The 17,279-nt window shown below is 46.2% G+C and overlaps 1 protein-coding gene across 1 annotated transcript in view; it reads left to right on the forward strand.

Annotated features, from left to right (window-relative positions):
* Window positions 1–17,279, forward strand: part of EIF3H (eukaryotic translation initiation factor 3 subunit H) — a 149,787-nt gene that overhangs the window by 101,013 nt on the left and 31,495 nt on the right. The window contains exons 4-5 of the mRNA XM_044293784.1: window positions 4,002–4,101; window positions 7,782–7,931. Of these exons, the coding sequence (XP_044149719.1) occupies window positions 4,002–4,101; window positions 7,782–7,931 (250 nt within the window). The remainder of the gene's footprint in view (window positions 1–4,001; window positions 4,102–7,781; window positions 7,932–17,279) is intronic.

Consider the following 17,279-nt stretch of genomic DNA (forward strand, 5'->3'; position numbering starts at 1 on the left):
TACTCCCAGATTTATTTAATTTATTTTTTTTTTTACATTTTAATGTGTTCAGATTTCAGCACCGGAGCAAACGACGCAGTGTGTGTCAATCGCTTCCAATATTTCTGTATTCTGATTATTACTGTTATTATGATGGGACATTGTTTGTATCTGCTCCAGTTCGGCAGTAGACAAAGGACCACCACATGGTCCTTGTGTTTGTATTCTGGCCCCTGGCCTGACCACGGCACTAATGAGCAGCATCAGAAAGGTTCATTAGACCCGCTCAGACTCACCGCTGTAAGCGCATGTTCGCACAGGGCAGACTTCCTAACTGGATTTTGCTCATGAAACATTTGTTCTCGTGGGTCCGCTGCAAATCTACGCAGATGCATCAGTTTCTGTTAAGGATTTTCATTGTAGATTTCACGGTTTGCGGTGCATGTGTTAAGTCTGCCAGGAAATTCGCATGTGGCGAATCTGCAGGGAAATCGGCGACCATTCCGCCCATAGCGCATTCGTATTTAACAGTGTAGATACTTTCAGCTCCATGTGGAGGTATAGTCACTTGAGCGGACACACCAGTGCTCGTGTGGGTAGGACACCAGTTCCCAGTATATGCCAGGCTTTGTCCGGAACATAAAAGCCAATCTGCTTGGATTCCTATATTGAATATTTCCGTTTTGCCCTAAAAAGTTGGCTATTGATTTTTTGCAGCATCCCAGCGCTGGAGTATTTGTATTCAACTATTTGTTTCCACCTTACTCCCAGAGATTTTTGCACGCGCTAATCGGGGATTTAGTATTGGGTGTAATGTACGAGACGGAAAATGTCTGCATCCTAATCCGCTGGACGGTTCACATGTGTTTTTTTTTTTTTTTTGCTACTCTTAAAGGGCATCTGTCAGCAGTTTTGTACCTATGACACTGGCTGACCTGTTACATGTGCGCTTGGCAGCTGAAGGCATCTGTGTAGGTCCCATGTTCATATGTGTCCTCATTACTGCGAAAAATGAGGTTTTACTATATGCAAATGATCCTCTAGGAGTAACGGGGGCGTTACCATTACACCCAGAGGCTCCGCTCTCTCTGCAACTGCTGCACTTTGACAGGGTCAGGTGTGATTAGTTTTTTACTGCCTGGCCCTATCAAAGTATAGAGGGCGCGGCAGTTGTAGAGTGAGCAGAGTCTCTAGGTGTAACAGCAACGCCCCCATTGCTCTTGGAGGCTCTTTGCATATAATAAAACAGTTTTTCTCAGTAATGCGGGCACATATGAACATGGGACCAACACAGATGCCTTCAGCTACCAAGCGCACATGTAACAGGTCAGCCAGTGTCATAGGGACAAAACTGCTGACAGATGCCCTTTAATACTAACAGGTCTATGCACAGGTCATATATTTTTTTTTTTTTTGACCTAATAGAAGTCAAAACCAAAAATCATATTTTTTTTTTCTTTCTGTGATTAGTTGGAGAATAGCCCTTTTCAGACAGAGGGATCATGAACCATGCTGTATTACAATATAGTGCCCGTAGCCTCCAGTGGATCCATCCTCCAGCTCAGTGGGACTCCCAGTTTATTTCGGACATACATAATGATACTTACAGTGTACCATATGGGTTTTTTTGTGGGGGGGGGGGGGGTTTGTCGGTCATTTTTTGCTTTCACCTCTTACTTCCCCCCAAATTACTGTCTGTAAATGGATGAAACAGTCTTTAAATTTGTACTTCCAAAAGAAATTGCTGCATTTATCCGGCCGTTGTAGAGCTTTGTACAATGCAGTTGACTACTGCAGAGAAGACCCCCGTTGGGAATAGGAGGGAGGGCTGTATTTGACCACATTTCTCTCTCCTGTGATTGAGTCATCAGCTCCCCCCCTTCCACAGCACACAATAGAGCAGGCAGCCTGCAGGTGCTGACGTCCCGCTCAGAATATACAGATGCATTCATCCTGTACACAGGGTCGTCGCCCCCTAATCGCTCCAGCTTATTCACGAAACCACGCATGCCATAAAATATTCTGCACGAAGCTCAGCGCGCCTTGTAAAACCAAACTGGACGGCGCCTATAAATACCCCCCGCCTGCTGCTTCACCTCTTGGCCAGCTATCTGTGCCCGCGGACATGAGCCGCACGTTGTATACTTGGAGGGTATCTGTATCTCTGTGAACTAGAAATACAGCTCTGCGGCCATTGTACTCCTGATTTGAGATGCACCGGAGGCATGCAGTGTGGCGGCGAGCTTTGTAGTCTGCATGCTAATAAGCCAGGCATTGAAATTGTAGTCATTTTTCAGCACCCGGCTTTCTATTCCTTATCCTCGGTGGAAGCGGCAGCTGAAGACAGGAGACAAATAGATTAACTAATTGCTTATTTGCACTTCTTTTTTTTATTTTTTTCTTACCTGTAGAGAACACGTAAAGGGAGCGCGCGGCGTGGTGCGTGCTGTGAAAGTGACTCACTGTAATATATATGACATGTCAATTCTTGATGCGGACCTCATTCTTGAAACAGGCAGGATGAAAAACAAAGCCATAACTACGTAAAATAAAATTGTCGGAATAAAAACCACATCCTAAAAAAACACAGAATCCCAAATTGAAATTAGCTTCAATTTTATTTAGCACAGAAAAAACTCAATGAGAACACACCTTCACTCGGCTTTAAATTTATTTTTTTGGGGTGGAATTATGGCGCTGACACCATGCCAAAGTTTCTGCGTCCCATTCATTTACATGGGGAACATGTCTGTACACCACCGCTTTGCAATCTTCAGCACTGCCTCCCATAGTAATGGATGGGGAGGCAGGAACCACTCGGCTCCTTCGAAAATTTTGGTGTAGGTGTCAAAGTTCTGCCAGTAAAAAACTCCATGTAAACAGGCTATTAGAGTTCCGTGTCCTGTGCCTGGCATCCAGCTGAAGAGGACTTTTAGGAGGAGCTTTGTGCCTTTTTTATCTTCTTGTAAACTGCTCTCAACTCGTCAGAGAGCTTTTAGTTCATATTTCCCTTCGGAAAGGTTTAATTGGCTCGCTTTTCAAAACATTTTTGGGTGGGAGAATAGACTTGCCATGTTTGGGATCTCAAAAGAAAAAAGCTTCTCCCCGGGTAGGCAACGTATGAAATCATTTTGAGAAAGGTGAATCTAGTATAAAAACAAAATAAAAATTTGCGCCTCATCAAAGATTAAAGACAGGGCTCTTCTTACAATGACCCTCCAAAATGTCCTTTTCAGCTGGATGCCAGGCTTAGGATACACACTCTGATTCAGTTTGTTGTATACTGGGAAATACCCCTATATTATATTGCCTTAATTTACTTGGTCATGGAACGTTTTTTATCTAAAACCTTGGCCGTATTGTGGGCTCCACTTCAGAATCCACTTCTGGGAGGTCAATAGTCGTCAGCGCCAGAAGAAAACGACCAGTTATTCTGGAGATTGAAGCAGCCGGGCTGCACATGGGGCAGGCTCCTGACCTGTATAGACGTCCATATTATGGACGCGGTCAGCCTCAGGCCATTCATCCTCCATGGGGAGCGCGTTCCCGGTTTCCATGTCAGGCTGAACGTTCGTCAGCTCTGTCTGCCCCGGGATGGTGCGCGCTTCCACCTCGTTCAGCCTGGCGGGGTTAGAGGTGGCACAAGGATAATTACTGCTATTTACTAAAGTCGTGGCTGGGGCCAGTAGTCATTCCTGACTCCACGTAAGACGTTTGCTTGTGGCTGTGGTGCAGGATGATGTGTGAACAGTCCTAACATCTGTCATTTACTGGTAGGCGAGGGGCGGACTGGATCTTATTACATGCATACGCAGTTTGGATCCTGCTGAGGCTGGGGGGGGTGTGAAGAGTTAAAAAAATAAAAATAATCAGTTGTCAGCAGCGATAGTAAATATTTTTGTGTTTTATTATATCTGAGTATTTACAATTTATTAAACTTGTGGTTTTTGTTTTTACTATTCATTTTCAATGTTTTTTTGTTTGCGCCCATCGATGACTTTCATTTTTCTGCTGGATTTCAGATCCCATTAAGACTGCTCAGGGCTCGCTGTCGCTCAAGGCTTATCGACTGACTCCGAAACTGATGGAAGTCTGCAAGGAAAAAGACTTCTCGGTGGAAGGGTACGTGCTGCTTGTGTGTTTGTGGAACTTGGCGGCAGCGCCTTGTTTCGTGCGTTGTAGAGGTGCAAGGTAAGAGGCAGAGAACACGTTGTTCAGCAGCGGAGGGTAAACAGATTACCATGTGCCCGCTCCAAGAATCTCCTCTCCTCAATCTTCTTCTGTCCCTCCACGTTCCTGTCGCCGCTCTCAAACTGGGGAAGTGAGCTGCATGCTAAAGCATTAGACGTGCAGGGGCTCCTCCAACCCTGTGAGATGAGGGAGGAGCGGCGTAATCGGACCAGGATAAGGCTACATTCACACAACCAATTGCGTTTTGCCGCCTGCAAGTCGCAGATGTGGTCTGTGTGCATCCCGCACTTTTCAGAGACCATGTTGTAAAAATGTCTATTCTTTCCTCACTCCTTGAACATGTTCACAAAGGGCCACATGCATGTGCTGTCAGCATTTTTGCGGCTCCATTAACCTAAATGGGTCCAAGTGAAATCCGAAAAAAATGCAGATCGGACGCGGACTGAAAGTACGGTCTTTGGATACATCCTGAATAGCGGTCCCTTTAATCCAGCATCTGTCAGCAGTCATGACACTGGCTGACCTGTTACATGTGCGCTCGGCTGCTGAAGGCATCTGTGTTGGTTCCATGTTTATATGTGCGCGCACTGCTGAGTTTTAATATATGCAAATGAGTCTCTAGGAGCAACGGGGGCGTTGTCATTACACCTAGAGGCTCATCCCTCTCTGCAACTGCTGCACCCTCTGCACTTTGATCGACAGGGCAGTGAAAATGACCTCTCCTGCAGAGGGTGAGGCAGTTGCAGAGAGAGCAGAGTCTCTAGGTGTAATAGCAACACCCCCGTTGCTCCTAGAGGCTCATCCCTCTCCGCAACTGCTGCACCCTCTGCACTTTGATTGACAGGGCAGTGAAAATGGCAACTCCTGGCCCTGACCTCTCCTGCAGAGGGTGAGGCAGTTGCAGAGAGAGCAGAGCCTCTAGGTGTAATGGCAACACCCCCGTTGCTCCTAGAGGCTCATTTGCATATAGTAAAACCTCATTTTTCTCAGCAATGCGGACACATATGAACATGGGACCAACACAGATGTCTTCAGCTGCCAAGTGCACATGTAACAGGTCAGCCAGTGTCATAGGGACAAAACTGCTGACAGATGCCCTTTAACCGCCTCCGGACCGCCTAACGCAGATGTGCGGTCCGGAGGCGGCAGCCCTGCGCACGACGACGCATATACGCGTCATCTCGCGAGGGCCGGGATTTCCTGTGAACGCTCGCAGGAACGGAAGGTAAGCGAGTGGATCTCCAGCCTGCCAGCGGCGATCGCTCGCTGGCATGCTGGAGATCTGATTTTTTTTTAACCCCTAACAGGTATATTAGACGCTGTTTTGATAACAGCGTCTAATATACCTGCTACCTGGTCCTCTGGTGGTCCCTTTTGTTAGGATCGACCACCAGAGGACACAGGCAGCTCAGTACAGTCGCACCAAACACCACACTACACCCCCCCCCCCCCCCCGTCACTTATTAACCCCTTATAAACCCCTGATCACCCCATATAAACTCCCTGATCACCCCCCTGTCAGGCTCCGTTCAGACGTCCGTATGATTTTTACGGATCCACGGATACATGGATCGGATCCGCAAAACACATACGGACGTCTGAATGGAGCCTTACAGGGGGGTGATCAATGACAGGCGGGTGATCACCCATATACACTCCCTGATCACCCCCCTGTCATTGATCACCCCCCTGTCATTGATCACCCCCCTGTCATTGATCACCCCCCTGTCATTGATCACCCCCCTGTCATTGATCACCCCCCTGTCAGGCTACATTCAGACGTCCGCATGTGTTTTGCGGATCCGATCCATGTATCCATGGATCCGTAAAAATCATACGGACGTCTGAATGGAGCCTTACAGGGGGGTGATCACCCATATACACTCCCTGATCACCCCCCCTGTCATTGATCACCCCCCCTGTCATTGATCACCCCCCCTGTCATTGATCACCCCCCCTGTCATTGATCACCCCCCCTGTAAGGCTCCATTCAGACGTCCGCATGTGTTTTGCGGATCCTAGCCATGGATCCGTAAAAATCATACGGACGTCTGAATGGAGCCTTACAGGGGGGGTGATCAATGACAGGGGGGTGATCAGGGAGTGTATATGGGTGATCACCCCCCTGTAAGGCTCCATTCAGACGTCCATATGATTTTTACGGATCCATGGATACATGGATCGGATCCGCAAAACACATGCGGACGTCTGAATGGAGCCTTACAGGGGGGTGATCAATGACAGGGGGGTGATCAGGGAGTGTATATGGGTGTCATTTTACATATACCCATGCTGGGTGAGAGAAATATCTTGGCAAAAGACAACTTTTCCAATTTTTTTATACAAAGTTGGCATTTGACCAAGATATTTCTCACCCAGCATGGGTATATGTAAAATGACCCCCCAAAACACATTGCCCAACTTCTCCTGAGTACGGCGATACAAGATGTGACACTTTTTTGCAGCCCAAACATTTTTTTTTATCAAAGACATGTAGAACAATAAATTTAGCGAAAAATTTATATATGGATGTCGTTTTTTTTTTGCAAAATTTTACAGCTGAAAGTGAAAAATTTCATTTTTTTGCAAAAAAATCGTTAAATTTCGATTAATAACAAAAAAAGTAAAAATGTCAGCAGCAATGAAATACCACCAAATGAAAGCTCTATTAGTGAGAAGAAAAGGAGGTAAAATTCATTTGGGTGGTAAGTTGCATGACCGAGCGATAAACGGTGAAAGTAGTGTAGTGCAGAAGTGTAAAAAGTGCTCTGGTCATGAAGGGTGTTTTAGCTAGCGGGGCTGAAGTGGTTAATGACAATCATATGTCCCAAAAGACCATACAGGCCGCATAGAAGAGACCCTTTATTTGTTTCCATAGCGTAGATTCGGAGGCTCTGGCACGGCCATCCATTTGATTGGCCTCGTGTAATACTAGATTGACATGACCAGCCAGCAGCAACTTCTGCTAGCAAAACCTGCTCTTTGCCGGGCGTCTCAGGGCGACTTTTCACATTTGAGGAAAAAATTTTTTGGGACTGTGTAATTTATACCACCGCCTTGGAATCACAAATGATATAGCTTGTCTACGTGTAAGCTAATTTTCCCTTTTTTCTGCACAATGTAAATCCAGTTTTCAGCTTAGCGATGTTTGTCTGCCTCGTTACTAAAGGTTAAGGTTCATTCACACGTCCGTATGTGTTTTGCGGATCCGCAAGACACTGACACTGGCAATGTGCGTTCTGCATTTTGTGGACCTATAATAGAAAATGCCTAATCTTGTCAGCAATTGCGGACAAGAATAGGACATGATCTATTTTTTTTCAGGAATGGAATTGCGGACCCGGAAGTGCAGATCTGCATTTCCGGATCCGGACAGCACATCGTGTCGCCCCATAGAAATGAACGGGTCCGCAATTCCATTCCCCAAAATGCGGAACAGAATTGTGGACGTGTGAATGGAGCCTTGGACTGTGGTGCGGTCAGGCAGCAGATCCCTGGGGACCTCACAAAGCAGCTTGAAGGACCTAAATTCATCATAAGGCTCTTATTTTGCTGCAGTTTCTGATCACTGCTGTGGTGCTAACGATATGTAAATTTCATCCTCTCCACAGATTGAAGAAGGCGAACATCGCCTATGAGCACATGTTTGAAGAGGTTCCTATCGTCATCAAGGACTCGCATCTCATCAATGTGCTGATATGGGAACTGGACAAGAAGGCGCCTGTAGCTGAGAAGCACGAGCTGCTGAGTCTGTCCAGCAGGTAAGGACAGGTCGCTGGGCATCTTCCTTCAGGGACGAACACTTTACCTCAGGGTGGCACTGTATGGGTGCTCTCGGAGTACATTTTAAAGCCTCTCGGGACTCGTGCGTGAACCCCTATCGTGTACGCTGTGGATTTAGGGGTGCTGCTTTTTCTACTACAGAAGCCTAATCTCGGTCTGTTTCTCCATGTCCTTGATTGAAACTTATGCAGTCATTCCCAGTCTTCTGCACATTGCAGAGCTGTCCTGTCCCCATTTTGGCGCACATAAAAAAAAAAAAAAATTCGGATAGAGCTCCTTCCCTGGAGGCTTTAAACGATTTGACTAGAACAACAAGCCATCAAACAGCAAAGACAACTAAAAAACTTCTGAGGACCCTAAGGCTGACACTGTGAGAATGGAGTCCATCCTTTATGACATATCAAGACTTTTTTTTAAGATTTTAAAAGTTTAGATCGGTGAGAGTCTGAGTGAGACGCTGTATGCTATGGATTCCATTAGGGCTGCAACGATTAATCGATGTAATCGATTATATTCGATAACTGGATTCGTTGTCGACGAATCCAGTTATCGAATAATCGCCGATTCGTTGCTATTCGGGCGGGCGGGCGGGCGCTGCATCTTTATTTTACCTTTTTACAATGACGCTCCCGCTCCTGTAACAGCCAGGCAGAGCGGACGGCGGCGTAACGTCACTCAATCACGTGACGCGCCTGCTCCGCCTCCTTCATTCATGAAGTGGGCGGGGCAGGCGCGTCACGTGATTGAGTGACGTTACGCCGCCGTCCGCTCTGCCTGGCTGTTACAGGAGCGGGAGCGTCATTGTAAAAAGGTAAAATAAAGATGCAAGCGCCGGGGCTGTTAGGGGGAAGGGGGGTCTGTGTATAGCACTGCTATGGGGAGGGGGGAGGATCTGTGTATAGCACTGCTATGGGGAGGAGGGGGGGTCTGTGTATGGCACTGCTATGGGAAGGGGGGTCTGTGCACTGTTATGAGGAAAGGGATCTGTGCACTGTTATGCCCATAACAGTGCACATATCCCCCTCTCCATAACTACGCCGTCCACAGATCCCCCATAATAGTGTCGTCCACAGATCCCCCATAATAGTGTCGTCCACAGATCCCCCCATAAGTGTCGTCCACAGATCCCCCCCCATAAGTGTCGTCCACAGATCCCCCCCCATAAGTGTCGTCCACAGATCCCCCCCATAAGTGTCGTCCACAGATCCCCCCATAAGTGTCGTCCACAGATCCCCCCATAAGTGTCGTCCACAGATCCCCCCATAAGTGTCGTCCACAGATCCCCCCATAAGTGTCGTCCACAGATCCCCCCATAAGTGTCGTCCACAGATCCCCCATAAGTGTCGTCCACAGATCCCCCATAAGTGTCGTCCACAGATCCCCCATAAGTGTCGTCCACAGATCCCCCATAAGTGTCGTCCACAGATCCCCCATAAGTGTCGTCCACAGATCCCCCCATAAGTGTCGTCCACAGATCCCCCCATAAGTGTCGTCCACAGATCCCCCCATAAGTGTCGTCCACAGATCCCCCCATAAGTGTCGTCCACAGATCCCCCCATAAGTGTCGTCCACAGATCCCCCCATAAGTGTCGTCCACAGATCCCCCCATAAGTGTCGTCCACAGATCCCCCCATAAGTGTCGTCCACAGATCCCCCATAAGTGTCGTCCACAGATCCCCCATAAGTGTCGTCCACAGATCCCCCATAAGTGTCGTCCACAATTTGTTTTAATATGGCCTTTGAACATAATTTTTCAAGTAAGATCATATAAACCTCTGTTTTGTAATTTTGTCGTTTTTCCCGATTAATCGATTAATCGTAGAAATTAATCGGCAACTAATCGATTATTCAAATAATCGTTAGCTGCAGCCCTAGATTCCATCCATGTCTGTAGGCCCATCTTGATTCAGTCATTAGCAGTAAGGAAAGAGTGCGCGTCTCTCACCTCGTTCTAGAGTTTGGCGGGGGCCTCGGCACTCACACCACAGCAGTCTAAACTTTTAATACGTCTCTATGACATATCAAAAGTTTTTTTGAGAAGTTAGTGACCCTTTTAAAGGGAGGAGCTGAGTAAAGAGGTGATCACACAATGACACTTGTCTCTTCCCTTTCTGTGGGTGGGCAGCAGCTCGGCATGAGACAGTCAAGCTGCCCTGGTTAACCCCTTCATCCCCTGCATAGAATATACTCCCAGAGATGCACATGAAGATTTCCTTCTCTAGAGAGAGATACGACTACCGGTATATGTTTGTATGAATTTAGAAGTAGAGCTGAATAAATGAAAAGTGATGCTCTGTGCGATCATTACTCCGGCGCTGAGAGGAGGAAGGATGTAAGCAAGCTACTGAGCATGTCAGTCCACCACTGAATACAGGAGAAGGTGGACTGGAATGATGAACAGCAGGGGGCGCTGCCAGAGAGGAAAATGTAATGTACGTAAAAACATTTTTATTGCATGCATATTGTAACAATGCTTAATTAGAAAAACCATAATCCTCACGTAGTGATACATTTCATGGGATAACCCCCTTTAAGACTGGCATTTCATACGTCATCAGTATCTGATCGGCGGGGGTCTGACACTTCCCATCCCTGCCGATCAGCTATTTAAAGAGAAGGAGGCGTTCTATGCCGGAGCTGCTTCCTGTTAATTATACCGCCCGTTGTCTCGGAAGTGCAGTGTAATGACAAGTACCCGCTCTGTCCACTTGGATGGAGCGAGTACTTGTAATAACACTGCGCCGCTTCTACAGGGGAGACGACGGGCAGTGTAAGGGACAGGAAGCAGTGCTAGCATGCAGCCCCGCTTCAAACAGCTGATCGGTGGGGGTGCCTGGTGTCGGACCCCTACCGATCAGATATTGATGACCTATCCTGAGGATAGAAAATGACTGACACAGGACAGGAAGTCCGTTACTTCTCTATTCATTCCTATCAGACTGACATTGAGGCCCCCATAGGCATACACAGAGAAGCTGGCTTCATGTCTACACGTAAGGCTACTTTCACACTAGCGGCAGGACGGATCCGACAGGCTGTTCACCCTGTCAGGTACGTCCTGCCGTTATTTTGCCGTGCCGCCGGACTGACGCTCTGTCCCCATTGACTATAATGGGGACGGGGGCGGAGCTCCAGCGCAGCACGGCTAAATTCCGCCGGGCTAAAAAGTCGGACATGCAGTACTTTTTAGTCCGGCGGTCTCTCACCCTGCTGCATCAGAGCTCCGCCCCCGTCAATGGGGACGGAGCGGCAGTCCGGCGGCACACCGAAATAGCGGCAGGACGGATCCAACAGGGTGAACAGCCTGTCGGATCCGTCCTGCTGCTAGTGTGAAAGTACCCTGTGTTATTTGGGGAGGCAGAGTATTGGCCACATGACACAGCTGAGGATCAGAAGGGAGGTTATAACTCACAAATACAATCACTGGTCAGAAAATGGCCTTCACTACAGATTACATCATGCACCTTCCAAACAGGTCAGAGAATACATTTTTTTTTTTTTGTGGGAGTGCTCCTTTAAAAAAAAAAGCTAAATCAATTAAATATATAGAAAGAATGTTCATTATCTCTTGCCCTACACATTTAACAACACATGAAGGCCGTTGCCCTATAGCGGTGTCTCCCCCGTCCTCCTCTGTAGTGCAGCGTCTGCAGGTACATGACCAGCACAGTACACTTTCCTATGAACGTCTGTCGCCGAGAACGTTTTATCACCCACATATTTCTGAGCCGGATGTTAATGTTCGGCAATCAGCGAGCGTTTCAGTCTCCATCATCTCCCGGACACATTCCCGCCTTATCACACAGACATCCGAGCATCACCTTGTTATTATTTTTTATTACGCTCCCTCGGCCGTGGGAAGCGGGGCCGAGCTACCTGAGAATAACGGCCGGCGTCCGTGACAGTCCCAGATGTGTTTCCTGATTCATGAAGCTTTTATACACTAGCTCAACAAGGGGGGGTGGAAGCGCTGACCGCGGGTCAGCTCAGGGCAGAACGCTCACGTTTATGACTTTGTAGTGGTAGCGAACAATTTCACAGCCTGCCAAAGACATTTGCCATTTCAGATCTCTGAAAATCAGATGCATACATTGAATTAAGTACTTGTTATACGGCCGCGTTGGAAAGGCACACTATATATCTTCTCATTGGCTCTGGGAAATGTCAGATGGTTGCCTCTCTCTGCGAATGTACGGCGCGGCGTTAGGCCAGGCGTAACACTTCAGCTGATCCGGTAACATTATAAAACTGAGCTAATATAATGTCATGGTACACGCTATAAAGCTTTCCCGTCTGTGTCCCTGGGTAATGCATAACGTATGGTTTTCTTCTATAGGCACATCCAGTGCTCGGGTTTCTACGGGAAGCGAGTTGCTTTTATGCTATTAATAATTTTTTTATTATTTATATATATATATATATATATATATATATATATATATATATATATATATATATATAATTAATTTTATAGGTATTATTTTTTTGTGTATATATATATATATATATATATATATATATATATATATATATTTTAAAAAAAATGTTTTTTTAACTGCATTGTTCTGTTAAATCACATACTTCCCCCAGCAGCTGTAGGGTTAATTACTGTATGTTCCCCTTTACCTACAGCTCCAACCTTCCCCGGGGTCTTCAGGTTTTATTGGCGGTGTTCACACACCGGCTCTCCGTAACAGCATTTCATGTTGCCGCTGTTTTGTCTAAGTGGGGTAACGACCCCCTCTGGCAGGATGTTTATGATCATTTCCAAAGTGCCGTTCTCCGGCCACTGCAGACGAGTCGAGAATCGCGTCATGTTGCGGCGTTTACACTCGTTTGTCTTTTTAGATGACTCGTTATAATTTTTTTCTTTTTTTTCTTTGTTTATGACTGTTTAGCGCTCGCTGTGTTTTTACGTCAGCTGCAGCAGTACGCCTGCATTCCCATAGGTCTGTGCTTTAATTGGCTACAGCTAATGAGGCGCTCGCAACCACTCGTACAGGTTTACGTGTTGTAGGATGTGGATTATTTTTAGATATATTATATATTGATAGAGATACGCAAGTTCAGCTTGGCTGTAAGTCTTTGAGCTCTGTGTTATCTGTGATTTTACGTAGGACTTCACGACAGACGTGGATCCCGACACTGAGGGGGGGCATTTTCATTGAGGGTAGGTTCACATTCAGAGGAAATGTATTTTCTGGCCAGATTTGCAGCAAAATCTATGTGGAAATTGACCTGTGGTGCAGATTTTGGCGCTATATGATAAATTTAATTGGATCGCTTGCTTTATACCAATAGTTTCTGCAAAAAAAAAAAACAAATTATAAATTTGTCGTAATTTAGGAATAGTTTTAGCCACTACCTTTTTCTAAAGCTTCTCAATACTCTTAAGGAAGGTGCAAAAGTATAAAAAAAAAAAAAAAAAAAATGTACAAGGAGTGTACTCGATGGTACTCAGGACACCTGCTATATAACTGCAGGCGAATGGGTTTCCTTAAATCCTATTCATACCGAGGCAATAGCTGTAAAACTGACAGATGTGAATGAAGCCCAAGGCCTCGAGTAGCACAGCGTGCGATCTGGAACTGTTTTGCAAGCCACATAGCGGGTCATTTACAAACAGATATACGCCACTTTTTGATTGCGACGCAAAGATTAATTGTGCTGCAATCTGGCACTTTTTCCGCCACACATGCGAGGCATGGGTGGGCATTCAAAACGTAGGCCCCCCTCTCATTGATCATTTTCTACGCCTGTTTTAGGTGTAGAAAATGGTCTAAATCTACACCAGCAAAGAAGCTGGCGTAGATTTAGAGAAGTGTAAAGTCCGCCTAAGTTATGTAGAGGCCGCACGCACAGAAGGGACAAAGTCCGACGTCTAAATCGCCGGTCTTTATAAATGACCCCCATAGTCCCTTGTGGGCTTCTGTATGTCAGATTGATTCTTTTCAAGTAAGTGGATTAAGTTTTAGACTCGACATAAGGGATAACTCTGTGTATCGCTATGATTTTATATGGCGGTATGTAAGGCCGTCGTGAAATGCATGATGCCTAAACTGACCAGCGCAGTCCTACTTCTAAAATCGCTAGTAATTTAGAACATGTAGATAGTTCCACTGCAAAATATATTACCGACTGATGGTCGCCAACCGATTACGTTACTTAGTCACTTGTAGCACTGTTGTGGGGAGGACCATTGTTACCCCTCCAATCCTGTTGTCAAGCTCCATCTCCTTCACTGTATAGACTTCACTTTCACGTTCTCACATGCTTGTTAAAGGGAAAGTCTATGCTGTTAATGAGGTTTACCATGATGGCCTATCCTTGGGCAAGCTATCAACGTTGATCGATGGGGTCCCAGATATAACACGCCTTCCGTTCAGCTAAATGCAGAGGCTCTCACGCCATTGTTTGTGCATGTTAGTCAGGCTGTACCTGGGCCGCAGTACCGCCCATTTGAGGCCTGTTAGTCGGACCTCCGCTACTCAAATATTAACGTTCTACCCTAAGAATAGTATATGATTTTTTTTTAATCCTGGAAAACCCGTTTAAACGTGTTCTCCCTATTTGTTAAAACAGGCATGCTCAGCCTGCGGGTCTCCAGCTGTTGCAAAACTACAACTCCCATCATGCCCTTATAGCTGTAGGCTGTCCAGGCATACTGAGAGCTGTAGTTTTGCAATAGCTGGAGGGCCGTAGGTTGGGAATCCTTGTGTTAGAAGGATGATTTAAAAAAGGGCAAATTTTAAATGATACCCCTGCTAGGATCCCCATTGATCATTTTCAGTCTATGGTGAATCCTGGCAGTAAGTGTTCAGTTTCCCTGCAGTGCCACCGCTGGACAAATGAAGTATTACGCCCTGTTAATTTACATCAATACCTTGTTGGTTTAATACAGGAGTGGACAGGTCCTCCTGTGCAAGACAGTCTTTACACTTCACTTTGACCAAAACATGAGGTTCCTGAATAGATGCCCCCCCCCCCCCTTATATTAAAGAGGTTGTCCGGGACTTAAATATTCAGATAGGGCTTATGCCTAAGCCCTATCTGACTGGTTAGGGTCTGATTCCCAGCACCCCGCCAATCAGTGAATGGCTTTGGCACTTTGAGCACTGTGACCTTTTCCTTGGCCTGTGACGTCACATCCGTTGGTCACATGGCCTAGGTACCCAGTACAACCACTATACAATGTATGGCGCTGTGCTTGAAGTGCTATGGAAAGGTCACAGCACTCGCCCGTGGTAGTGCTGAGTGGGATGCCCGCTGATCTGATATTGATGGTCATAGGTCACCAATATATAACTCAGAACTCCCTAATAGGATATAGGAAAATGGATTTTGTAAACTGGAGCATCCCTTTAACTGATGCATGCATCATTGACTCCTGTCAGTAGTCTCTTATAGGAGTTAAAGGGGTTCTGCAGGTGAGAGAGATATATATATATATATATATATATATATATATATATATATATATATATATATATATATATATATAACCTATCCTCAGGATAAATCGGCAATATCTGATCTGCGAGGGTCCAGCACCCCTGCCGATCAGCTGTTTAAATAGGGGGCAGCAAGCACTCCATGCGAGCACTGCAACCTCTTCATTATACTACGCATCGTCTCCCTTGCGGCGTAGTGTTGTTACAAGTACTTGCACCATTCAAGTGAACGGAGCGAGTACTTGTCATTACACTGCACTTCCAAGATGTCGGGCAGTGTAATGAAAAGGAAGTTGGGCTCGCATGGAGCGCCGCCTCCTCTTCAAAATGGGTGTCGGACCCTGACAATCAGATACAATCCTGAGGATAAGTCATCAGCATAAACTGCTTGCACAACCCCTTTAAATGCAGTTTGTCTCTGCTACATCTGTGTGTTTGCAGTATAGCACGTGTCTACATTTTTCTTCCGCTTTCGGTAGTATTGAATTTTAGGACTTTCCCCGCCTTAGTCTGGGAGTAGTCCCCTCTCATTTGCTTTTTTTTGCCCTAATAATGTCTCCTTTTAATAAAATAGTAGGGTGACAATCGGCGCCGCCCCTCGTATAGGAGCACCGGGGGCGGAACGCACTATTGAGATCTATGGAAAAAGCAGGGGCCCGGGCACTTGGAGCGGACTTATCAGTTACTTCATGTCTCGCAGCACATCTGTTTTAGTTATCTGTTCCCTGGCCTCGGTCTCCCTGGCAATGGAAGCAAACACAGCGTTACCACAAAGTCCTAACAATGACTCCCTGTTCCACGGCCGGAGTCCCAGAGTTTCCTATAAAATCCCCTCATACAGCTCGTTTTCTCTCGTAGTGTTGATGTCCTAAAAGAAAAAGTGATCTATGGCGGTGGCACACAGGAGATCGCTGGCTCGTCGCTTCTACCTGGTCACTTGTCCTGAAGTAAATGTTAAGATGCAGGACGAGATTATAGGCAGGAAAATACAAGCGGTGGTAAGAGGTCTTGACGCAGGTCCTCGCTGACGGTCAGTCAGGAAGCCTGGCCTCCTCGGACGCCTTACCTCAGATCTGGTTCATACATGTCATCTGCTGAGGTCAGAACAGGATGAGGTTTTTTTCCCACCTGGTGGAACGTGTCCGCCTGGCTCAGGAGGTTCTGCAGAAAGGGTCCGATCTTGTATAAATCTTACTATATATTATGATTCTATATTTTAATATAAATATTAAATAACTACATAACATGTTTTATTTATAATATAGGGCAGATTTATCCAAATCTGGAATTGTCGACCATAACAAATCATGTTGTGGCAAGTCCTGAAAGGGTTAACTGTACAGGTAAGAGTAGTCCCTTTGCAATAGATGGGAGGGCATCTCTTTATTATAGCCCCCTCACCCCCCAACACACACGATAGCATGGCAGCGTGACATAATAGTCTGGAGGTGATTTGGGTACCTTCCTCTATGATGTCACATATCGATTTGGGAAAGGTAGTGTTTTGGACTGAGGGGCCCCTGGCTTTGGTCCCTTGGGTAGTCCCTGGGTTTTTAAATAAACCAGATTGTAACTGATGGGTCCCGTGTCGCAGCCTTCTTAGTATAAACTAGACACGTAGACGTGGCGTGGATAGTGTTCCCACAGATCCCGCATAAGGCCTCTTGCACACGACCGTATGTATTTTTGAGTCCGCAAAAAACAGATCCACAAAAAATACGGATTACATCCGTGTGCATTCAGTATTTTGTGGAACAGAACAGTTGTCCCTTCATAGAACAGTCTTATCCTTGTCCGTAATGCGGACAATAATGGGACATGTTCTATATATTTTTTTTTTTTTTTTTTTTTTTGCTGAATGGAAATGCGGAAACG

Source organism: Bufo gargarizans, chromosome 5, assembly GCF_014858855.1.
Source record: "Bufo gargarizans isolate SCDJY-AF-19 chromosome 5, ASM1485885v1, whole genome shotgun sequence".
NCBI lineage: Eukaryota > Metazoa > Chordata > Amphibia > Anura > Bufonidae > Bufo > Bufo gargarizans.